At 35.8% G+C, this 25862-nt stretch overlaps 1 protein-coding gene across 3 annotated transcripts in view; it reads left to right on the top strand.

Annotated features, from left to right (window-relative positions):
* XIRP2 (xin actin binding repeat containing 2) overlaps nt 1-22693 on the top strand; it is a 366513-nt gene extending 343820 nt beyond the window's left edge. For 2 of the 3 annotated variants that reach the window (XM_055108706.2, XM_034954431.3), the window contains 5 exons: nt 2695-2805; nt 3504-3576; nt 4714-4847; nt 16967-17100; nt 20797-22693. In XM_055108706.2, coding sequence (XP_054964681.1) covers nt 2695-2805; nt 3504-3576; nt 4714-4847; nt 16967-17100; nt 20797-22303 — 1959 coding nt within the window. In that variant the 3' untranslated portion in view covers nt 22304-22693. Of the gene's footprint in view, nt 1-2694; nt 2806-3503; nt 3577-4713; nt 4848-5504; nt 14884-16966; nt 17101-20796 lie in introns of those variants that run through there. The other variant, XM_055108705.1, reaches the window with a different exon arrangement.
* Nucleotides 22694-25862: the final 3169 nt, after the last annotated feature.

The raw sequence follows: 25862 nt of genomic DNA on the forward strand, positions 1-25862 counted from the left end.
TCTCCTACAAGAAAACATATTTACAGATGATAGGCATAGATTGTTTTTACTCAAGTAGATACACATTAACTACAAAGTGTTTGTCCCAGAAAATAACTTTTAAAATATGTGTCAAAATTACATTTATTTACAGTTTTTCTATTCCAAATATTTTGCATTTTTCTCAACACAGAGATTTATGTCACTAACTCTACTCTTTCAGATTGGTGGCAGGTATCTGAAACTCAAATTTCCATGGGTACCAGACGAGTTTTGTTGTTTTTTTTTTAAATGTCATCTTGCTCTTCAATATTAGCAAGTGATAGTGATGGTGGCCAACTAAAAGGTATACTCCCAACTAAAAGCCAGACTGTGCCATGTTAGAATATGAACACAGTGTTACCATGTCTTCAGAGTTTTTAAAAGCAGAAAGAATTTTTTATTTTTGTAGATGTTACCTAATTTGAAACTTTAAAATCACTGTGTGGGCCAAATAAAGCACATCCCCAGGCCTCAGCGGGCATGTAGGCCTCTAGGCGGAGACATGATTCTATAGAAATGATCACGGTGCCCCTCATAGGGACCTTGGTTCTGATCAGGTGCACATTCTCCTTTGCTACTTCACTGTTTAATTGGTACTTCCTATTTCTCAGTGTGTGCATAAGAAAGCCATAGAATATTCCCACTATATGCCTAATAGATGGAGAGACTTGTCACAGATGTAAAGAGCTGTCATTAGTGCCCATGCATTTTTTTTTATATCTGCAGTTGTCAATGATTGTTATTGCTCTCTGTAGCATAATGCTATTGGTAGCCTCAAATAAAACTTGATTATGCAAGGCACCTTGTTATATGGAATTCTGATTCTTTGAACTTGAAGGAATGAATATGGATTATTTATTTTCTATGCTCCTTCTCAAGAAACTAAAGCACTTTGTTCATTGTTCTATCCTCAGTTTTGAGAACATTCCTCGCAAGTAGGTGTTTGAATAGAATTAATGTATAAATGAAAGTTTGCTATCTTATTCATGTATGCATTCCTCACTTATTCATTATGTGAACTTTTCCTTAGCACAAACTGTGTGTTAAACATGTTATCAAATATCACTTGAAATATGTGGATTATTAACTATGCCTAGGAAGCATTCTGCTTGGAAAAAAAATTACAGTGGTCTTCAATTTAATGAGGTACAATCTACATTTAAAAGCGTAAGTCCATATTTTGTCTTTGGTTTTTTGTAGGACTTCTAGGAAGGCCTCAACTTTTTTTTCTTAATTCTCCTTCCTAGAAAAGCATAAGATCAGATTTTACTATAACATCTCTAACTACATGACTAACTGCTCCTTGGTTGATGAGATTTTAAACCCCGTACACCAAATACCCTTGAGGGAAAAAGTCTCATACATCTACTGGCATTAATTTTATACTAATTATTAGTTTAAGATATTGGGATTTGATAGTATAAAGTTTTTTAACTTACTGCAAAAAACGTTTTAGTATACTATTTTAATTAATAATGATAATATACCCATGCTCACTTGACTATTCTATACTAAGACAAATTTTTAAAAGTCAAATCTCAAAAATAGTATTTATTATTCATTTGGATATCAAGATAAAAGTGAAGTCCCACCTTCAGGCACATTCAAAAACATGTTATTGTAAAGAGTCATCTGTCTGTATCCTTATTTTTGGATGTTAAGATTTTTAGCAGTATGCTAACTGCTTCATCATATCAATCAACCAATCAATCAATCATATACTTGTGTCAGAATCATATTCTGTAGTAAAAGCAGGACTGGATCATCGAAATTAATAGGAGCTCCAAGTTTGCAATTCATTCAGGTTCAACTGTTCTAACTTAACCAAAATTAAGAGTAGTTCCACATGTGAAGATAGGGAGACATAAACTAGCATAATAATTTATATTGGTTACATTTAATGGTTATATTCTTCAACTGAACTCTGGATATGTCATCGTACTGGATGGCCAATTTGAAGACTAGTATGTCTTTTTGTAACATAAAAATGTGGCTTGTAAACAACAAAAAATACATATATATTTTTTCAGGCTCATCTTTCTCATACTGGGTAATACATCATTAACATTTTTGCTTGCTAAGGGTAGCAGGCAGAATAACGGTCTCTGGATATAACTATGTCCCAATCCCCAGAATTTGTGAATACATTAAATTACATGGCAAAGGAGAATTAAGTTGCAGATGGAATTAAGGCTGCTAATTAGATGATTTTATGACAATGAGATAATATTTGCTTATCTGGGTTCGTCCAATGTAATCATAAGGGTCCTTTAAAGTGGAAGACAGTGTCAGTTAGATGGCAGTGTGAGAAGTTCTCAGTCTGATAGAGGCAAGGGCTGTTAGCCCAGGAAAGTGGGCAGCCTCTAGAAGCTGCAAAAGGCAAGGGAATGGATTGTCCCCTCCAGCCTGCAGAACAGAATGCATACTATCTGATACCTGCCACCACCCAGGAAGACTCATTCAGGGCTTCTGACCTATAGAAGTATAAGATCCTAAGATTATGCCATTTTAAGCCACTAAACTTGTGGTAATTTGTTATAGCAGCCAAGAAAACTAATATACTAAAGAATCTCATTTTTTTTTTCCAGAAATTGTCACTGAAATTGCACAAATAAAAAAAGTTAAAATTTTTACTTTTCTGAAGGCATTGTCTGTCTGTCTGTTTGCTTTCAGGAGGCAATTCATAGCAGCCAGGTTGGCACTTCAAGAATCAGCCGGGAAATGGCAAGAAATGAACAAGAAGGGTCCAAAGTACAGAAAATTGATATTCATGGAACAGAAATGGTAACTATTTAGAAAGGCAGTACTTTCAAACAGTTTCCAGGACTGTATGGAAATTATGACTTCATTGTAAGCGTTTGCATTTATTGTCACTCATGTATCTAGTATCAATACCTATCAGTGTTTCTTTCTCCACTTTCAAGTTGGAATTCTTTCAAAAGTAAAATAGGGCCAGGCGCGGTGGCTTACACCTGTAATCCCAACACTTTGGGAGGCCGAGGCAGGCAGATCATGAGGTCAGGTGTTCGAGAGCAGTGTGGCCAACATAGTGAAACCCTGTCTCTACTAAAAATACAAAAAAACTTAGCCAGGTGTGCTGGTATGTGCCTGTAATCCCAGCTACTCTGGAGGCTGAGGCAGGAGAATCACGTGAACCCGGGAGGCGGAGGTTGCAGTGAGCCGAGTTCACGCCATTGCACTCCAGCCCGGGTGACAGTGCAAGACTCCTTCTCAATAAATAAATAAATGAATGTAAAATAGGCACCCTATAAAAGTATGATTCCTCTTCGGACGTCAATTCAAATATATTCTTTTATAAGCGAATCTATGTATTAAAATAAATGATAGCAGCTTAATTAGCATCTCTCAATGTACACTAAAGTCTTGGGTGAAAATCACTGTAAAATGAAGAGTATTATTTGTAGTACTAAAATAATTGACTTCTTAAAAACAATTTATTTTCAAATTATCTTTAAATACAGGTCTCTCATCTTGAAAAGCACACCGAGGAAGTAAACCAAGCATCTCAATTTCATCAATATGTTCAAGAAACAGGTAACAGTCTGATATTATTGGTTCCAATACTCCTTTCTCCTATTGATGTGTTTGATTTTGAATGGATGACTTCCAAAGCACAGTCTTCCCCTCTGAGTAACTTTAGTGACTATGACTCATGGTTCCAGGGAGAGCTGAGTAGTATTTCTACAAATAATTAGATTTTGCCTGTGGTCATAGGTGCAATAAGTTTCTAAAATAGTTTATTGGCCATCAGTCCTATGATATATCCATTCTAAACCCTAAAGCTAACCACCTCTGAATTCCTTCTTGCCTCAGGGACCTGCATTAAAACTTGACGTTTATCAAGCTCCCTGAGAATAGAGTTGTTATCTAGACTGAATTAATTTTAATAACAGATTTAAGTACTATTAAGTCTAGCTCTCCAACCTGTGGATATAAGATTAGACTACAGCCAAATTTCTGCAAGTTTGCACAAGACTGGACATAGTTTGTCTTGTCTATAAAAATGGAATGGGTTTTGCTACCCTGAAGAGCTAAAAAAAAACATTTAAGCCAACTGTGACCAAAACTTTACTTGATTACATGACTATACCTTTATTTTGGTTTTGTTGCTTAAGGAAGTAGGTCTTCTGAAATTCCTTTTCTTGTTTTATACATTTTATTATTTTTTCCTGAGCATAAAAGGAGAACATACTTGTAGAAAATTTGGAAAATCCAGAGATAACCAACATTTTTCTTCCTTTTCTTGTTTTATACATTTTATTATTTTTTCCTGAGCTTAAAAGTAGAACATACTTGTAGAAAATTTGGAAAATCCAGAGATAACCAACATTTTTCTTCCTGTATTGTCTTACTATAGTTCTTCCTATATTCCTAAATTACATAATGAAATAATGCCATATGCATGCTTGTACCTTGAATCTTTTTACTTAATGTACACTGTGAGAAGTTTCCCATAGCATTATAATTTTATCTTTTTTAATTTCTGTAGAGACAGGGTCTGGCTATGTTGCCCAGGCTGGTCTCACACCCTTGGGCTCAAGTAATCTTCGCACCTCAGTCTCCCAAAGTATTGGGATTACAGGCATGAGCCACCATGCCCAGCCATAATTTCTTCTTAAACAGAATTTTTAGTAATTACATAGTATCCCTGGTGTGTTTTTCTGTTTGTAGTCATTGATACACCTGAGGATGAAGAGATTCCAAAGGTTTCGACTAAGTTGTTAAAAGAGCAGTTTGAAAAGTCTGCCCAGGAAAAGATCCTTTATTCTGACAAAGAGATGACAACCCCAGCCAAGCAGATTAAGGTAAAGTCATTTCTTTACACAGAAACATATTAAGTGTAAGACCAAGCTTAAATATGTAACATTTTCAAATTATTGAATACTTGAGGTGGCTTTTCAACAAAAAAAATTCTGAACTGGCATTTATTCAGTTCTATAAGGAGAATATTGACCTGCATGCAAAAGGAGGTAGAGTAAAAACTTTTCTCACTAGCAGAAAATAAGGGAAGAAAAAATTATATATGTTCTAAAGTCTAATAATTAACATTAAAGTAATTAAATCAATTTTAAATGCCAGATGCTTACTCTGTTCTGTTTTAAATTCCAAGGAAAATGAAACAACCCTCAAAAGTACTTTAAGACTTTTACTGTTTCCCTCTAAATTACTCTGCATACCACATTAAGGGAAAAAGAATCACGATTATGTGTAAATTTTAAAATATTGAGTCCTTGTTGCATTGAATAGCAAATATAACTTTACAAGTAAAAATGGATTATAGGAGAGATAGTGACAAATATTGACTATTATTCCTAAGTTGGTCTTTAAATGAGTATATCACATATTGTTCCCAATGGAGATATCATAGGAGGGTCCAGGTTACAGACCAATGAAGGGCAGTGCCTAGGAAGCCTCTGCCACTACACTCACCTTTATAAGATTTGATTTTCTCTCCCCTAAAGACTGAAAGTGAATATGAAGAGACTTTCAAGCCATCATCAGTTGTGAGTACCTCTTCCACTTCTTGCGTTTCAACCAGCCAGAGGAAGGAAACATCAACTACAAGACATAGTGATCACAGTGTCACTTCCTCAACTCTGGCACAAATTAATGCTACTTCTTCAGGAATGACAGAAGAATTTCCTCCTCCCCCACCTGACGTACTTCAAACTTCAGTAGATGTGACAGCATTTTCCCAGTCCCCTGAACTGCCCAGTCCTCCTAGAAGACTGCCAGTCCCCAAAGATGTATATTCCAAGCAAAGAAATTTGTATGAATTAAATCGTTTATATAAACACATCCATCCTGAGTTAAGAAAAAACTTAGAAAAAGATTATATCAGTGAAGTTTCTGAGATTGTTTCTAGTCAAATGAACTCAGGGAGTTCAGTCTCAGCAGATGTGCAACAAGCCCGGTATGTTTTTGAAAACACAAATGACAGTTCTCAAAAAGATCTGAACTCAGAAAGAGAATACTTGGAATGGGATGAAATTCTGAAGGGAGAGGTGCAGTCCATTAGATGGATCTTTGAGAATCAACCATTGGATTCCATCAACAATGGCTCTCCTGATGAAGGTGATATTTCCAGGGGCATTGCTGATCAAGAAATCATTGCTGGTGGCGATGTGAAATATACCACATGGATGTTTGAAACCCAACCCATCGACACACTCGGGGCTCATTCTTCTGACACTGTAGAAAATGCAGAGAAAATTCCTGAGCTAGCCAGAGGAGATGTCTGCACAGCTCGGTGGATGTTTGAAACAAGGCCATTGGACTCAATGAATAAAATGCATCAAAGTCAAGAAGAATCAGCGGTAACTATCAGTAAGGACATAACTGGGGGGGATGTCAAGACTGTGAGATACATGTTTGAAACTCAACATCTAGATCAACTTGGACAGCTTCATTCAGTGGATGAGGTTCATTTACTGCAGCTTAGGTCTGAGCTCAAAGAAATTAAGGGAAATGTTAAAAGAAGTATAAAATGTTTCGAAACTCAACCATTATATGTTATTAGAGATGGTTCGGGCCAAATGCTGGAAATTAAAACTGTTCACAGAGAAGACGTTGAAAAGGGAGATGTAAGAACAGCACGGTGGATGTTTGAAACACAGCCGTTGGACACAATTAACAAAGATATCACAGAAATTAAAGTTGTCCGAGGAATATCCATGGAAGAAAATGTCAAAGGTGGGGTGAGTAAGGCAAAGTGGTTATTTGAAACCCAACCTTTGGAGAAAATCAAAGAGTCAGAAGAGGTCATCATCGAAAAGGAAAAAATAATAGGTACAGATGTCTCCAGAAAGTGTTGGATGTTTGAAACACAGCCATTAGACATTCTAAAAGAAGTTCCTGATGCAGATCCTCTACAACGTGAGGAGATAATAGGTGGTGATGTACAAACTACTAAGCATCTATTTGAAACACTTCCAATTGAAGCATTAAAAGACAGTCCTGATATAGGAAAGCTTCAAAAAATCACTGCCTCTGAAGAAGAAAAAGGGGATGTTAGGCATCAAAAATTGATTTTTGAAACCCAACCTCTGGAAGACATTAGAAAAGATAAAAAGGAGTACACACGAACAGTGAAACTTGAAGAAGTTGACAGAGGAGATGTGAAGAATTACACACATATCTTTGAATCAAACAATTTAATTAAATTTGATGCATCACATAAAATAGAGGTGGAAGGAGTTACAAGAGGTGCTGTAGAGTTAAATAAATCTCTCTTCGAGACAACACCACTGTATGCCATTCAAGATCCCCTTGGAAAATACCATCAAGTAAAGACAGTCCAGCAAGAAGAAATCGTAAGAGGTGATGTAAGAAGCTGTAGGTGGCTTTTTGAAACAAGGCCCATTGACCAGTTTGATGAAAGCATTCATAAATTTCAAATAATTAGAGGAATATCTGCTCAAGAAATACAGACTGGAAATGTGAAATCTGCCAAATGGTTGTTTGAAACCCAACCTCTTGATTCAATTAAATATTTTAGTGATGTAGAAGAAACAGAAAGTAAAACTGAACAAACTAGAGATATTGTTAAAGGGGATGTCAAAACCTGTAAATGGCTTTTTGAGACCCAGCCAATGGAGTCTCTTTATGAAAAAGTTTCATTAATGACCAGCAGTGAAGAAATTCATAAGGGAGATGTCAAAACTTGTACTTGGCTCTTTGAAACTCAGCCACTTGATACCATAAAAGATGACTCTGAAACAGCAGTCAAATTGCAAACTGTAAAACAGGAGGAGATCCAAGGTGGGGATGTTCGTACAGCATGTTTTCTCTTTGAGACAGAAAATTTGGACAGCATACAAGGAGAAGAAGTGAAGGAAATCAAGCCTGTTGAAATGGATATACAAGCTGGAGATGTTTCCAGCATGAGGTATAAATTTGAAAATCAGTCCTTAGATTCTATAAGTTCTAGTTCAGAGGAAGTTTTGAAAAAGATCAAAACCTTAAAAACTGAAGATATTCAGAAAGGCAATGTTTTAAATTGTAGGTGGCTTTTTGAAAACCAACCAATTGATAAGATAAAAGAAAGCCAAGAAGGTGACGAATGTGTTAAGACGGTGACAGACATACAAGGTGGGGATGTAAGAAAGGGGTGCTTTATTTTTGAGACTTTTTCTTTAGATGAGATTAAAGAAGAATCTGACTATATCAGCACCAAGAAAACAATTACTGAAGAAGCAATACAGGGTGATGTAAAAAGCTACAGAATGCTCTTTGAAACCCAGCCACTCTATGCAATTCAAGACCGAGAAGGGTCCTATCATGAAGTGACCACAGTTAAAAAAGAAGAGGTAATTCATGGAGATGTGCGAGGAACAAGGTGGCTTTTTGAAACAAAGCCATTAGACTCTATTAATAAATCAGAAACTGTGTATGTTATTAAATCTGTCACACAAGAAGACATTCAGAAGGGAGATGTTAGTTCTGTCAGATACAGATTTGAAACTCAGCCACTGGATCAGATTTCTGAAGAATCACATAATATTATGCCCAGTATTGACCATATACAAGGTGGCAATGTAAAGACAAGTAGACAATTCTTTGAGTCTGAAAATTTTGATAAGAATAACTATATACGAACAGTAAGTGTCAATGAAATACAAAAGGGCAATGTTAAAACATCTACTTGGCTATTTGAAACCCACACTATGGATGAACTGAGAGGAGAAGGGTTAGAATATGAAAATATCAAGACAGTCACTCAGGAAGATGTGCAGAAAGGTGATGTTAAGCAGGCTGTGTGGCTTTTTGAAAATCGAACTTTCGATTCTATTATGGAAGCACATAAAGGTATCACAAAAATGACCAAGGAAGAAATCCCTCCTTCTGATGTCAAAACAACTACATGGCTCTTTGAAACAACACCACTTCATGAATTTAATGAAACTAGAATAGAAAAGATAGAAATTATTGGCAAGAGCATTAAAGAAACCTTAGAAGATCTCTACTCTCAAAAAGTTATCCAGGCTCCTGGAATCATCATTGAAGCTGATGAAGTAGGGGATGTTCGAATGGCAAAATACAAGCTAATGAACCAAGCATCTCCTGAGATACAGAAAGAAGAAATTATCAGGGCTGATCTCAGAAATATAATGGTGAACCTACTTTCCAAAAGGGACTGTACTGAAAGAGAGATTTTGATTAGTGAAGAAGAGAAGGGAAATGTTAATTTGACTAAAACTCAATTATTAAACAGATCAACTGAATTTCATGCTGAAAAAGAAGAGATAGTGAAAGGTGATGTACAACAAGCAATAAAAAACCTGTTCTCTGAGGAAAGATCTGTAAAGAAAGGCATCTTAATTCAGGAAGATGAAAAAGGAGATATTAACATGACTATCTATTGTCTTCTTCATGAAAATGATGGTGACACAATTGAGCGTGAAGAAGTAATAGGGGGTGATGTCAGACGTACCATTCATAATTTATTGTCTTCCACATCAAACAATAAAATATCTGAAAGGGCTAAAATTGATGCCTCTGAGAGAGGAAATGTTCAGTTTTTCACAACCTGCATAGAAGCTGGAGCTTTGGATTATCTGAAACAACTCCACACAGAGTCAAATGAAACACTGACAGCTAAGAAACAAGAAGGAGAGAAAGAAATCATTGGTGGTGATGTTGAAGGTACAAAACTGTTACTGAAGAAAAGGCAGTCTCTGGTTGAACGTACTGTTAGTGAAACTGACATCATCCCTGGAGATGTGCATAACACAGTTAAGGTTTTTATGACCGAGCCTCAGAGTACATTTGGTAAGATACCCAAAGAAGAGATTATAAAAGGTGATTTGACATCAACCCTAAATTCCCTCAGCCAGGCTGTAAATCAGAAAACAGTGACGAAAACAGAAGAAATTATAAAAGGTAACATGCTAGCCACACTCAAGTCACTTAAAGAATCAAGCCATCGATGGAAAGAATCTAAACAGCCTGATGCCATCCCTGGTGATATTGAAAAAGCTATTGAATGCCTTGAAAAAGCTACAAATACAAAGACAGAAATTCTGAAAAAGGAGCTTCTCAAAGATGACCTGGAAACATCACTAAGGTCTTTGAAAGAAGCACAAAGAAGTTTCAAAGAGGTACATAAAGAAGGTGTAATTAAAAAAGATGCTAAAGCTGTGATGGCAGGATCCTCGGGAGAGCAGAAAACAGATATTCATCAGGTTGCTGTCCAGAGGAACAAAAATAGTCTTCTTCAGCCAAAGCCAAGTCCATTTGAGCCAGCAGCCAAGTGGCAAGGGGGAGCAGATACTCTCAGTCAAACTATGGGGAAATCTTGCCATGGCAACTTAGTAGAAGAAAGAACTGAGGTTAATCTTCCAAAAGCCCCCAAAGGCACTGTAAAGATTGTCATAGATCATGAACAAAACAATGATGCTCTGGAGAAAAGCCTTAGAAGACTATCTAATTCACACCATAAATCTAATGTTTTGGAATCAGGAGACAAAACGGGTGTCTGGACTGATACCACAGGAGAACAGGATCTTAGAGATGAATATATGAGCAGACAATTAACTTCAACTGTGTCAGTTAAGAATAATCTAACAACTAAAGAATCAGACAGGGCAGTGAGAGAGCTGAAGAAGGATGATGTCTTTAATTCCATCCAATCTGCTGGTAAAACCGTTGGAAAGCAACAGACATATGAACTGAGAAATGACCACCAGAAAATGGAGGGTTTTCATATAAAGAGTCCTAAAAAGACCAAAAATATTAAAATATTAACTGATACACAAAGCTCCAAGCCCAGTCCCACCCAGCATCCAGTCAACATGCCAGTTGGAGGAACTTACGACCTTTCAGGGGACTTTCAGAAGCAAACTTTGTTAAAGCAAGAAACAAAATATTCTAATAAGGATATAAAGAAAAAGAATATAAACCTTCAACCAATGTGGCAGCTTTTGCCTGTAGAGCAAGACACATCCAATGTAACAGAAATGAAAGTCTCTGAAAAAAGTCACAATACATTTAAGGCAACCAACAAAAAGCAGGAGACTGATGTTCACTTGAAAAGCCAGGACTTTCTAATGAAAACAAATACTTCCACAGGCTTAAAAATGGCAATGGAAAGGTCCTTGAATCCAATCAACTTTAACCCTGAGAATAATGTAAAAGAAAGTGAGTGCCCCCTTCCACCTCCATCTCCACCTCCTCCACCACCTTCTAATGCATCATCTGAAATTGAATTTCCTCTTCCTCCTCCACCTCCTTTGACGATGTTTCCTGAAAAAAATGGGTTTCTTCCCTCACTGTCCACAGAGAAGATAAAGGCTGAATTTGAAAGTTTTCCAGGCCTCCCTCTTCCTCCACCTCCAGTAGATGAGAAATCTGAAAGAGAAAGTTCATCGATGTTTCTGCCGCCTCCTCCTCCTCCAACTCCATCTCAAAAACCAGCACATCTCCTTTCCTCCTCTGCTCCGGAAAAGCACAGTGGAGACTTCATGCAACAATATTCCCAAAAAGAAGCCTCGAACTCTCAGAATTCTCAGGCTAAAATCATAACAGGAAAAAGGGGTGTGTTGCCACCTCCCACATTGCCCAAACCCAAACTTCCCAAGCATATAAAAGATAATAAGAACGTTTTTTCCCCCAAAGTTGAATTGGCAACCTCCCTGTCAGATATGGAATGTAAAATTACTACCTCAAAGGATCAGAAAAAAGTAATGGTGATGACCAGCAGTGAACACACGGAGACAAAGCAGAACGTTATTAGTAAGAGTCTTGATGAAAGAAAACAATTATCTATTGACTCTGCAAACTGTCTCTCACACACAGTTCCAGGAACTTCAGCACCCAAGAAAAAACAGATTGCGCCTCTTATAAAATCTCATTCATTTCCAGAGAGTTCAGGACAACAAAATCCAAAAGCTTATATGAGAAAATTTAAGACACCTTTAATGATTGCTGAAGAAAAATATAGACAACAAAAAGAAGAAATTGAAAAACAGAAACAGGAGAGTTCTTACTACAACATTGTTAAAACTCAAAGCCAAAATCAACACATAACAGAGGTAGAAAAGGAAATGCCATTACAAAAAACCAATGAGGAGGTTTCCCTATCTGGAATTGATTCAGAATGCACCGTGGTTCAACCCAGCCCAGGCTCTCAAAGTAATGCTCGGATACTAGGAGTGTGTTCTGATAACCAACTCTCCACAACATCGCCAGAAACAGTCGCTGCCAAGAGGCTCCACCATGTTTTAGCAGCCTCAGAAGACAAAGATAAGATGAAAAAGGAAGTTTTACAAAGCTCAAGGGACATTATGCAATCCAAATCAGCTTGCGAAATTAAACAAAGTCACCAAGAATGTAGTACCCAACAAACACAACAGAAGAAGTATTTGGAGCAGTTGCACTTGCCCCAAAGCAAACCAATTTCCCCAAATTTCAAAGTTAAAACCATCAAACTTCCAACTCTAGATCATACATTAAATGAAACAGACCACAGCTATGAAAGTCATAAACAGCAGTCTGAGATTGATGTTCAAACCTTTACCAAACAACAATATCTGGAAACCAAGAAAACTGAAGCAAGCACTGAATGTAGTCATAAGCAATCTCTGGCTGAAAGACATTATCAGTTACCTAAGAAGGAGAAAAGAGTGACAATACAATTGCCTACAGAATCCATACAGAATAACCAGGAAGATAAGCTCAAGATGGTTCCCAGGAAGCAAAGAGAATTTAGCAGATCTGACAGAGGGAAACTTCCAGGAAGTGAAGAAAAAAATCAGGGACCATCAATGATTGGTCGAAAAGAAGAGAGATTAATAACTGAAAGAAAACACGAACATCTGAAGAATAAATCAGCACCAAAGGTCGTCAAGCAAAAGGTTATCGATGCACATCTTGATTCACAGACTCAGAATGTTCAGCAAACACAAATACAGACCGCTGAAAGTAAAGCTGAACATAAAAAATTGCCCCAGCCATATAATAGTCTGCAGGAAGAAAAATGTCTCGAAGTCAAGGGCATACAACAGAAACAAGTCTTCTCTAATACTAAAGATTCAAAGCAAGAGATTACACAGAACAAATCTTTCTTTTCCTCTGTGAAAGAATCCCAGCGGGATGATGGAAAAGGTGCCTTAAATATAGTGGAATTCTTGAGAAAACGTGAAGAACTGCAACAGATTTTGTCGAGAGTAAAACAGTTTGAAGCAGAGCCAAATAAAAGTGGCCTTAAAACATTTCAGACACTATTAAATACTATCCCAGGATGGCTGATAAGTGAAGATAAGAGAGAATATGCAGTTCACATTGCCATGGAGAATAATTTAGAAAAAGTAAAAGAAGAAATAACACATATTAAAACTCAAGCGGAAGATATGCTTGTGTCCTATGAAAATATAATTCAGACAGCCATGATGTCCTCCAAAACAGGAAAACCGGGAAATAAACCCACTAGTCTTGATGAAACATCATCCAAAGTATCTAATGTTCATGTCAGCAATAATAAAAATAGTGAACAGAAAGAAAATAAAATTGCCAAAGAGAAAACAGTACAGCACCAAGTAGCAACTCATCATGAAGCAACTGTTCGTAGTCACGTGAAAACCCATCAGGAAATTAAACTTGATGATAGCAACATTCCTCCTCCCTCTTTAAAAACACGCCCACCGTCACCAACTTTTATCACAATAGAATCTACTGCCCGACGAACAGAAAACCCTACTAAGAACGAGCTTTCTCAGTCCCCTAAAAAGGACAGTTATGTTGAACCCCCACCAAGAAGGCCCATGTCGCAAACATCTGAAATTCACAGAGCAAACACTTCCCCTTCTCCACCCAGGAGTCGCTCTGAACAACTTGTCAGACTCAAAGACACCACTGCAAAGTTATCCAAAGGGGCCATCCCATGTCCAGCAGCAACCCCGGTTCCAATTGTAGAAAAGAGGTCTGAAATCATCATGTCTCCTGCAACACTTCGTCGTCAAATTAAGATAGAAACTCGTGGTAGGGACTCTCCACCTACAATCACAATACCAGTAAATATAAATCATGCTGCTAGTGGTTCCTTCAGAGAATCTGTGGACGCTCAAGAGGAAATCAGGAAAGTGGAGAAGAGAGCTACTTATGTTCATAAAGATGGACTAAATTCCACTGATCACATGGTGCCCGACACTGAAAGTTATGATGCAGTTGAAATCATCCGCAAGGTTGCAGGGCCTCCTCGCCTGTCAGAGCACACACAGAGATATGAAGCGGCCAACCGAACTGTGCAAATGGCTGAAAATTTCGTGAATGACCATGAAAATGAAATAAACAGATGGTTCAGGGAATTTGAGCATGGCCCAGTTTCTGAAGCAAAGTCAAAGAGAAGAGTTTATGCAAATGGAGAAACAAACCATAACATACAACAAGAAAGTTGTACATTTTGTAAGGAGGAATTTGGATTAACATCTTTAGGAAACACGAGTTTTACAGACTTTTCTTGCAAACATCCTAGAGAGCTGCAAGAAAAGATTCCTGTTAAGCAGCCCAGGATCTGCTCTGAAACCAGGTCTCTAAGTGAACATTTCTCAGGCATGGATGCATTTGAGAGTCAAATTGTTGAGTCGAAGATGAAAACCTCTTCATCACATAGCTCAGAAGCTGGCAAATCTGGCTGTGACTTCAAGCATGCCCCACCAACCTATGAGGATGTCATTGCTGGACATATTTTAGATATCTCTGATTCACCTAAAGAAGTAAGAAAAAATTTTCAAAAGACGTGGCAGGAGAGTGGAAGAGTTTTTAAAGGCCTGGGATATGCAACCTCAGATGCTTCTGCAACTGAGATGAGAACCACCTTCCAAGAGGAATCTGCATTTATAAGTGGTAAATGAGCTTGCAATGTGTTAAAGAAGATTAACCATTTAAAGGCATGTGTTCCATAGCCAAAATGATGTACAGTTAAAAAGAGTGCGTGGAAACAACCAAACAATATAACCTAAAACTAACAGCTTCCCATGTATGCTTATAGACTCTTTATATGCTTGCTTTTACAACATTCTTTTCACAAAAGCATAGAGTATGATTTACCTGCACTGTGTGAGAATAACAAATACTATTATACAGATTACTGGGACATATTTGTCAAGGTAAATAAGGCTTTGGATAAAGCAACAGGTATAGCAATAATTTTATTTCATGCAATTATTCTAGACAATAATAAATAATATCCCTTGGCCTAATATTGACATATTTTTAACTGCCAGGTTTAAATGATATTTGCATTGAGTTCAATACAGACTGATAGAAGTCTGAGACACAATTTACATTCTTCATGTGTGCTTTAGTATTTTTATTGATCTGTATCTCTGACAAAAGTGTGGGTGTGGAATTAGACCTTTTATATATTCAACTATTGCTACTGAGTTGGATAGAGTTAGTTTTCTCTGATGCCACATTTTTTTCTAACTGATTTTTTTCACTTTTCTAAAAAATAAACTAAATCACTGCTCAATCAACCTCATTCACAAATGAGCATAAACCATACATTTAAAAATTTTGATTTTATTTGGAAGGAGGGAGGTTTAAATCATATGGACTTAGTACACGATTGTTAACATCAAAGAACAGCTCATTTCCCTACTTCTTGCAATTAATGAGGCTTCATGATAAAAGAATTTTATATAATTAATGTGCATCATTAGTTTAGTCCATTCTTTTAGACAGATTGAAAGAAATAGCAAGCTTAAAAATAAAAACTGCTGAAACTAATAATTATGCCTCCATCATATTTGCAACATATGTGTCTAGTTTATCAGGTTAATATGGTTCTTAATGTGCTTGCTTCTGGCATAATTAAGCAAAGCTGTCTAATTAATTTCAAATACTCAGCTTCTGTTAAGATAGCTCAAAAACACATAGAACATACAAAGAAACTTGTGATAAACATAAAAATGTGTCCTCTACTAGAACCAAATAAGCAAAGGAGTTCACTCAGTGGCCCAGATTGACCATCTAGGCACTAAAGTAGATATAATTATTTGTATAATGGACCCTGAGCATATTTTCTCTTATAAATAACTCATACCAAAGCTTAGTCATTCTCACAGGATCGCTGTGAGGACAAAAAGCAATTCTGAAGTGAAAGTTCTGTGTTAGTTTTAAACCACTATACAAACACTGGTTAGTAATAGAACCACTATTATTCATAGAGGCTAACATTTACAGGAAAGCCACAGGAAGTGAGCATAGGTGCTTTAGAGGAGCAAGAAAAGATGTTGGAAAACTATATAAGCAGATGCGAGAATCCAAAAAGCTCCACAATCTAAAGCCAGTTAGATTGAGGACAAATGACCCTGAGCATTTTACTGTGTTCGGGAGTCTCATTGCATTACAATTAAGAGTTGGTATCTTACAGTCAACTCTAAGTCATCAAGAAAATATTGAAGCAAATACAGTGTCCTTGGCTTAAAAAACATATGTATTTTAGAAAGATCTATCTAAAATGCTTTAAGAAGTAAAAACTTTTGACCAGCTTAGGTACAAGCCTTTATATATAGGGAAAACTCAATTATCTACAATGATAAGTTATCTCAGAGCTCCCCATTGCTGAGTATTTTATATGTATATATATATAAAAAAATACTCACATATATGCACATATATATGTTTGTAATGTACTTATATGTCTAATGAACATATTTTACTCATGTATGTTTTTTTAAATCATAAATGTCTACTCGTACAATCTATAAATGGTAGAAGCACTAGAGTAATGTAGACCATCCTAGCAAACCCTTAAACCTGATGATAGGTTAGTCTCTGTCCAGAGAAACATCATAAGGACAGTAGTCTTAGAGCTTTTCTACTTTAACCGCATGGCCAGTTAATATGTGTTTTTGTTTTGTTATGTTTTTACAATATGATTGAAGATAACACTACAGAAGGCTTTGTAAATTTTTATTTTTAGAAGCTGCTGCTCCAAGACAAGGAAATATGTATACTTTGTCAAAAGACAGTTTATCCAATGGAGTGCCTAGTGGCAGACAAGCAGAATTTTCATAAGTCCTGCTTCCGATGCCACCATTGCAACAGTAAACTAAGGTAAAATGTTTAATTGTCTGTGCCACAAATATTCCAGGAGCTGCACTCTATGTATAACCTCATATCTCTAGGAGGATGCACATTTTTCCAGATCTTGTTGCTGCGCCAGTTAACACAACCACACAGGGAGATTTGCTCATGTTCTGTGATGTATTTCTGCGACCTTTTTCCTTTAGGAATTTTACTTTTCTAATCAAATCCAAAAGCATCCCTTTTGTCTGAACACAAAAATCACACAGATGAGTAAAATTAAGAGTTACTCTGCAAATCAAGATTTTTAAGTTAGTGTGTTAGTCTAAAGTCTAGACTCCAGATCAGGAGGTAGCACACATTTTCTGTTAAGGTCTAGATCATAAGTAATTTTGGCTTTGCAGGCCATACTGCTTCTGTCACTACTCAATTTCTATTAGAGAGCAAGAGCAGCCACAGATAACTAAACAAATGGGTGTGGTTGTAAATAAATGGGCTTGGCTGTATTCCAATAAAACTTCATATACCAAAGCAAGTGGTGGGTAGGTTAGAATTTACCTGTCTTTGAGCTAGACTAAGTTTTTAAAAATGAAATTGAAATTTAGAAAAATATCAGTGACAGGTAAGAGAAAAACTCTGTTTTTTCTCTGGAGCAAACAGAAACACCCTATCCACACAGTTAAAATGCATTCATTTTCCAAAACTCTTGAAGTAAATGCATTTAACTGAATGTGACATTTGGTGTGACTGTAGTCTGAGATGCTAAAATTGTTTTTTTTTTTTTTTTTGGCTAAATCTAATGTGCATCTCTCACACTATATTTTTTCTGACTTTAATTGACAATGTCGAACACCCTCATGGCAACATTTTTTCCCCTTGGTTTCCATAACAACAGAGTATAATGGCTTTTCCCCTACTCTTTGTGTGCTCCTTCTCAGGCACCTGTGTGGGGGACTCTCTGTCCATTACCAAGATGTAAGAGGTCCTCACAATTATGTTATGGGAATTTATTCTTCTCAACGTTTCTCTTCTTTCTAGTGAATCACATCCACTCCCATGATTTAAATAATCTATGTGGTAATGACTCTGAAGTCTGTACTGCTAGGCCAAATCTCTCTGTGCATCAGATGCTTATATCTCAATGACTGATATACTTCTCCAATTAGATTTCTCATAAGTACAGCAAACTCAATATGCCCCATTTTCTTCTATCTAAATTCCTTCTTTAACTGTACAGTCTTTATGCTACTGTATCAGTAAATGACATTAACATTAACTCAGTGACCAAAGCATGGAGTTATCTTTGGCTCCTTCCTTTCCTTCATTCCCTACATTCAAGCCGTCACCAAGTCCTGCAATTTCTGCCCCATAAATACCTCTTAAGCTATATACTTTTCTCCATTCCCATAGCAAGTATCATCTATTAGCACCACTAATTTCATTATCAAAACATTTAAAAATTACATTTACCCTCCCCATTTTATAAATTATTGTACCACATCTTCAGTTTCAGATCATATAGCCACTACATACCGTGTTATCTCCCTCTTTACCCTTATTTCATCTTAGTTTTCAGGTTGCAAGATATTAATGCCCACCACCAATGCTTACCTTGATGTTTCTGCAGTTGTTCTGATATTAAAGCTTGGTTTCTAGTAGACTCTTCTAAACTCTTCATGGAAACAATATTCGCTGAATTCTTACATGCTGATAACAATTTGTCTGTGACCTTTATAACAAAAAGTCAGTTTTGCTGAAATTAAAATCTTTGGCTTACACTTTCATTGTATTCTTTGATACATTATTTTATTTTCTTCTGGCATAAAGTGTTGGAATAGCTTGATAACGATCTAATTTTATTTTCCTTATAAGATGTATATTTTTTCTTAAATATACCCAAAGATTTTTTGCTTTTTATTATTTAAAATCTAGCAATTTTACTAGATTAGTTCTTGGCATTGGTCATTCTTCACTAGTGTCAGTTACCCAGTGTGCTCTTTCTATATGTTGTTGCATACTTTTTTGTATCAAGAAAGTTTGTTTTAATTATAACTATTTAATATTTAATCTGTTTTATTATGTAGTTTTTTCTTCAAGAATTCCTATTATCTATACCTTGAATGTTTTTTGCCTATTTTTATTATCTGTCTCTTTCTCTCAAATTCTTTTCATATTTATTTCTTTCTGATTATTGAAAAAGTTATGTTTTCATTCTTCTGTTTCTCTTAAGCCGCTTTTTATTGTGTTTATTTGCTCTTGTATTTCTTTTAGTTTAGTTTTGTTGCTGATATTTTTATCTTTTATTTCTATTTTTTCTGATTTCTGGCACCTCACTTATGAGATTTTAAATTCTGATTCATGATGTTCTTTCAGGTCTTTTATCATGTTCTTAATGTCTTTTAATTCATTTTGAAGTCATAGGTTAAATTTTTGATATATTTTTAGGGCATGTTTTTCTGGCATGTTTTCATTATCTACAGGGATATTATAATGCCCTTTGCACTTTTATTTTCTTTCAATAACTTCATATATTATTTACCTTGGTACATTTCTGTTGCTCATTTTTATGTAAAATTAGTTTTCCCAAACCTTAGAAGGATAAAAATCAGGATGGTTTTTCTAACTTCACAGAGCTACCTCTTTTAGTTTTCATATGCTGATCAAGAAAATAAGGCAGCTTGATTTCCAGAATTCCCTGGCTTGGCTCCTCTTCTCCATATTTTTCAGAACCTTCTCTTTCATTTCTGTAATCATTATCCTGCTCAATCTTGATTCTACTCTCCTATTTTTTCTCACTTTGGGATTCTGTTTAAAAGGGGAGCCCAGTTTTAGGAGTTCAACCTCACTAGCCTCTTCAAGTCTTCCTTACCACAGGGACCTTGCACTCATTGTCTATTGGAGATCACAAATCTCCTCGAAGTTTCAGCTGCTGTTCTCTGATTGGCATGTGATACTTTCCAGGAAATATTAGTTGGTTATTTTGTGGTCTCGTATTTTCAGGTCCATCAGACATCTTCCTTGCTCCCTCTGCTATCACCAATACAGATGAGACCATCATGCTGGCCTTGTGACTGTTGGTGGTTTCTCCTTAGTTCTTTGTATTTTGATGTTGAGGGGGCTATCTTGTCACTTCATTTAGTTGTAAATGTTCCCCATGGGTTTTAAGTTTTGCTATCTTGTTGATGTATCTGTTTTTATGTGTAGATTCATAGATATTTCGAAAACTATGCTCCTGCCTCTGACTAGAGTTCATTTTAATTTTAAATCACTCAATTTGTTAATCTCCTTTAAGAGGCCACATAAGCAATTGTTAGGCACACCTTCCAGCTCGTTCAAAATCCAGTTAACAAAGAAGCTCATATTGTTGATTTGTATGTGTTTGCTACTCAGGATTTATTGGAAATTACAACGCCTCACATAAGTCATTGAATTAGCACAAGTTCAGTCCTATCACTCTGCACCATCTATAACCATATGTGCATTACCCTATAATACCTATTATGCCAATACCTGACACACATCATAAAATTCTAAACACTGCAAGACATACATCATATAAAGTATTGGTGGTAATATTATCTAACAGAAATGTTCAACTAATAGGGCCATTCCCATTGCTAGTAACTTAAGTTTACTAGTCTGTAACTCATTGAAATAATTAATCCCCAATTCCCTATGAACTTACAGTAAATACGAACTGCTAAGTGTTCTTTTTCTTTTTGGCAGTTTGGGAAATTATGCATCACTTCATGGACAAATATACTGTAAACCTCACTTTAAACAACTTTTCAAATCCAAAGGAAATTATGATGAAGGTTTTGGACATAAGCAGCATAAAGATAGATGGAACTGCAAAAACCAAAGCAGATCAGTGGACTTTATTCCTAATGAAGAACCAAATATGTGTAAAAGTACTGCAGAAAACACCCTTGTACCTGGAGATCGTAATGAACATTTAGATGCTGGTAACAGTGAAGGGCAAAGGAATGATTTGAGAAAATTAGGGGAAAGGGGAAAATTAAAAGTCATTTGGCCTCCTTCCAAGGAGATCCCTAAGAAAACCTTACCCTTTGAGGAAGAGCTCAAAATGAGTAAACCTAAATGGCCACCTGAAATGACAACCCTGCTATCCCCTGAATTGAAAAGTGAATCTCTGCTAGAAGATATTAGAACTCCAGAAAATAAAGGACAAAGACAAGATCACCTTCCTTTTTTGCAGCCTTATCTACAGTCCACCCATGTTTGTCAGAAAGAGGATGTTATAGGAATCAAAGAAATGAAAATGCATGAAGGAAGAAAAGATGAAAAGAAGGAAGGAAGGAAGAATGTGCAAGATAGGCTGAGTGAAGCTGAAGACACAAAGAGTAACAGGAAAAGTGCTATGGATCTTAATGACAACAATGATGTGGTTGTGCAGAGTGCTGAAAAGGAGAAAAATGAAAAAACTAACCAAACTAATGGTGCAGAAGTTTTACAGGTTACTAACACTGATGATGAGATGATGCCAGAAAATCATAAAGAAAATTTGAATAAGAATAATAATAACAATTATGTAGCAGTCTCATATCTGAATAATTGCAGGCAGAAGACATCTATTTTAGAATTTCCTGATCTATTACCCTTGTCGAGTGAAGCAAATGACACTGCAAATGAATATGAAATTGAGAAGTTAGAAAATACATCTAGAATCTCAGAGTTACTTGGTATATTTGAATCTGAAAAGACTTATTCGAGGAATGTACTAGCAATGGCTCTGAAGAAACAGACTGACAGAGCAGCTGCTGGCAGTCCTGTGCAGCCTGCTCCAAAACCAAGCCTCAGCAGAGGCCTTATGGTAAAGGGGGGAAGTTCAATCATCTCTCCTGATACAAATCTCTTAAACATTAAAGGAAGCCATTCAAAGAGCAAAAATTTACACTTTTTCTTTTCTAACACCGTGAAAATCACTGCATTTTCCAAGAAAAATGAGAACATTTTCAATTGTGATTTAATAGATTCTGTAGATCAAATTAAAAATATGCCATGCTTGGATTTAAGGGAATTTGGAAAGGATGTTAAACATTGGCATGGTGAAACAACAGAAGCTGCCCGCAATAATGAAAACACAGGTTTTGATGCTCTGAGCCATGAATGTACAGCTAAGCCTTTGTTTCCCAGAGTGGAGGTGCAGTCAGAACAACTCACGGTGGAAGAGCAGATTAAAAGAAACAGGTGCTACAGTGACACTGAGTAAAATATCTCTGGCCACTGACAGTCCACACTTAGGCACTGAGAGATATTGATGTTCTGAAATAAGATTTTATGAATTTGGATACCCTTTTGAGGAACTTGATGTAAACATGATGTTCAGAAATCTCGTGTCTATCTCAATGGGATATTTCTTGTATTACACCTTGTCATTTTTTTCACAATTTATTTACATCTACTTTTGTTTTAACTGGAATGAAGAGATGAAACACTATGGATATGTTTTCCATTCAAATGGCACTTCAGCATATTGTTCTGTTTTCCTGTAAAACATCATGGGTGTGATTTTTATACTGCTGATACTTCTCACAATTATTATAACTTCTCTGTAATTTCCTCTGAAATAAAATTGAATCACCTGAGGTGCAAACCAAAATACTTCTGTAACTTTTTTTGATATATACTGTCATTCTAAGTACATATACTCCTTATGACTTGGGAAGTATTTGTCTTGAGGCAAGTATTTACCACCCACACTAAAATAATGCTGGAAAAAATAAAATACTAAACTGAAGGCACAGTATTATTAGAAAGTGTAACATTTTCATTTTCTCTTTTACTCTACATTTTAAAGATATGAGGGTTATTGTTCTTGAAATAATTACCTATATTAAATTATCATAGAATGTGTCTATAAACATTTGACAAAAAATGTTGATTTTCCTCCAGAATAATGTGAAGTCCATACTCAGAAATTAACTAGAAAGGTTTTAGACATTACTTAAATAAATTATTCACATTGCATTTGTATTGCTTGCTCTGTGTAATTGATAAGTATAACAATCATATCACTACAGTTTGTCAGGTTTTCTTCTTATCATATTTGATGAATATTAAGTTTTTCTGTTATGAAAACATATTCCTCTAAAATTTGGCTTCTAAATTTTCTACTGCCTTTGTTCTTCCTCAAATAAATTTTATGATTCTGAAAAAAGATGAACATAAATAAGTGGCTTTGCATAAATTTGTAGTGTACATATATGAAACAGGACTTATCCCATATTCTCCTACATAAACACAAACTATTGACATTCTATAAATATAAAACCAAAATGCAATGTTGGAAACTATTTCTTTTCAGAAAGACTAACAAATTCCCTCTTGCTAGTATGTTCTTAATAGATATCTAAGACCTACATTGCATTAGTTCCCTAGGGCTTCCATAATTAAATATCACAGACTGGGTAGCTTAAACAACAAAAATATATTTTCTCACAGTTCAGAAAGGTGGAAGTACAGGGTCAAGTTGAAGGTAGGCTTGGTTTCTCCTGAGGCCTCTCTCCTTGGCTTGCCAATAGTCACCTTGTTGAGGTCCACACATAGTCTTCCCGCTGTGCACTCACACTCCTAGTGTCTCTTTCTCTTCTTATAAGAGTACCAGTCCTTTTGGACTAGGAACCACTCATTGGACTTCATTTAACCGTACTTGCCTTTTTAATGGATGTATTTCCAAATATAGTCATATTGGGGTTTAGGGCTTCAACATATGAGCTTTGTGGGAACACAGTTCAGTTTATAACACATACTTTTACCCGATTAAATGAAATACTATGAAAGTCTAGCAAGAAAATGGCCAGAGCTACAGAAGTAAATTTTTTGTTTAAACTGAATTACTGCACTTTACCCTTCAAATATTCTGAATGACACAGCATTATTTCTATAATCATTTATAGTAAGATAACACAATAGTTTTCATGCAGAAAGAAATAATTCGTGAAAACTCATGACATAGTATTACTGTATAGTTTCTTAGTGTCAGTGATCCTTTTAAAGTATGCGACTCTTGCTTTACAAAGGTCCTCTTGTTGGACTCTTCCTACTTAATCTTGGTAGCCTAGTCCCCTCTTCAATTATGGTAAAATTTAAGATTAAAAGTAGCTGCTGTGCACGCCAGGGAAAACAATGAAAATAATGATTGTTCTGATTTTTCATTTAATCAACAAGCAATTTTGTGCCCTCATCTTTTTTTAAAAAAAATGTTTAGGTACATAGTAGGTATGTATATATGTATGCAGTACATGAAATGTTTTGATACAGGCATGCAATGCGAAATAAATACATCACAAAAAATGGCGTATCCATCCCCTCAAGTATTTATCCATTGAGTTTCAAATAATCCAATTATACTCCTTAAATTATTTTAAAATGTACAGTTAAGTTATTATTGACTATAGTCACCCTGTTGTACTATCAAATAGTAGGTCTTATTCATTTTTTCTAATTTTTCATACCCATTAACCATCCCCCCTTCCTGCTACTACCCTTCCCAGCCTCTGGTAACTATCTTCTACTCTCTATGTCAATGAGTTCAATTGTTTGATTTTTAGATCCCACAAATAAGTGAGAACATGTGATGTTTTTCTTTCTGTGCCTGGCTTATTTTACTTAACATAATGACCTCCAGTTCCATCCATGTTGTTGCAAATGACTGGATATCATGCTTTTATATGGCTAAATAGTACTCCATTGTGTATATGTAACACATTTTCTTTCAAGAAAACATTTTTTAAAAATTTTTAATCAGAAAGAGGCATTGTATTATGATTATTGGCTGCATCACCTTTCTTGAATGACATGTAGGAGTTTACAAATTCAAATATGCAAATACAATTTTATTTAGTAATGGTTTCGCTCTAATTATAACAAAATCTTCCAGTTAAATAGCAAGCTTTAGGATCTAAAATGTAGCTAAACACACAAATCAAAAATTCAGTGAAGTTTTCTTATTATTGCAGTCAGTGTATTATTTTTCTAAAGCTGTCATAAGTAAGTACCACAGACTGAGTGACCAAACAGAAATTTATTTTCTCACAATTCTGCAAGTCGGAAAAATCTGATATCAAGGTGTTGGCCAGCTTGGTTTCTTCTGAGGCCTCTCTACTTGGCTTGTAGATAGTCATCTTCTTTCTGTGTCTTCCATGGCCTTCCTCTATATGTGTCTATGTTCCAATTTCTTATAATGTTCCAACTCATATTGGAGTAGGGCCCAGCCTCATGACCTCATTTTACTTTAATTACTTCTTGAAAGACCCTATCTCCTTAAAGAGCTGAATTCTGAGATGCTGTGGCTTAGGATTTCACCATATGAATTTGCGGGGAACACAATTCAGCCCATAACTGGTAGTAACCATGTTTAATCTTTAGGGTTTTTAAAAAAATACATGGCTATTAATGTTATGTAACAACTTCCCATAATCTTTTCTTGGGATTTACGTCACAGAACTATGTAATATATAATTTGTGTTGTAAAAATTAATATTTCCATAAACAAAATTATGTTACAAAGGAATGAAGATGGATCCATGATTGACCAAAAGCTGTTCCACAGGAGGCTGTGTGATGGCAGAGCATAGCATGTAAGGGGTTTTGCATTATTTATTCAAGGCTGGACCTTCCAATGAATCTTGTAAAAATGTTCTATTTCCCATAAAATTGTGCTGAATTGTCTTTTTTGCAGCTTCCACACAATCAATCCTTGCAACAGATTTGGGGCTCTGGGCAACACATTCTTTGGATTGGGACAATAGTTTTCTCACAGCAACACA

The sequence above is a fragment of the Pan paniscus genome, chromosome 13, assembly GCF_029289425.2.
Source record: "Pan paniscus chromosome 13, NHGRI_mPanPan1-v2.0_pri, whole genome shotgun sequence".
In the NCBI taxonomy this organism is placed as follows: domain Eukaryota; kingdom Metazoa; phylum Chordata; class Mammalia; order Primates; family Hominidae; genus Pan; species Pan paniscus.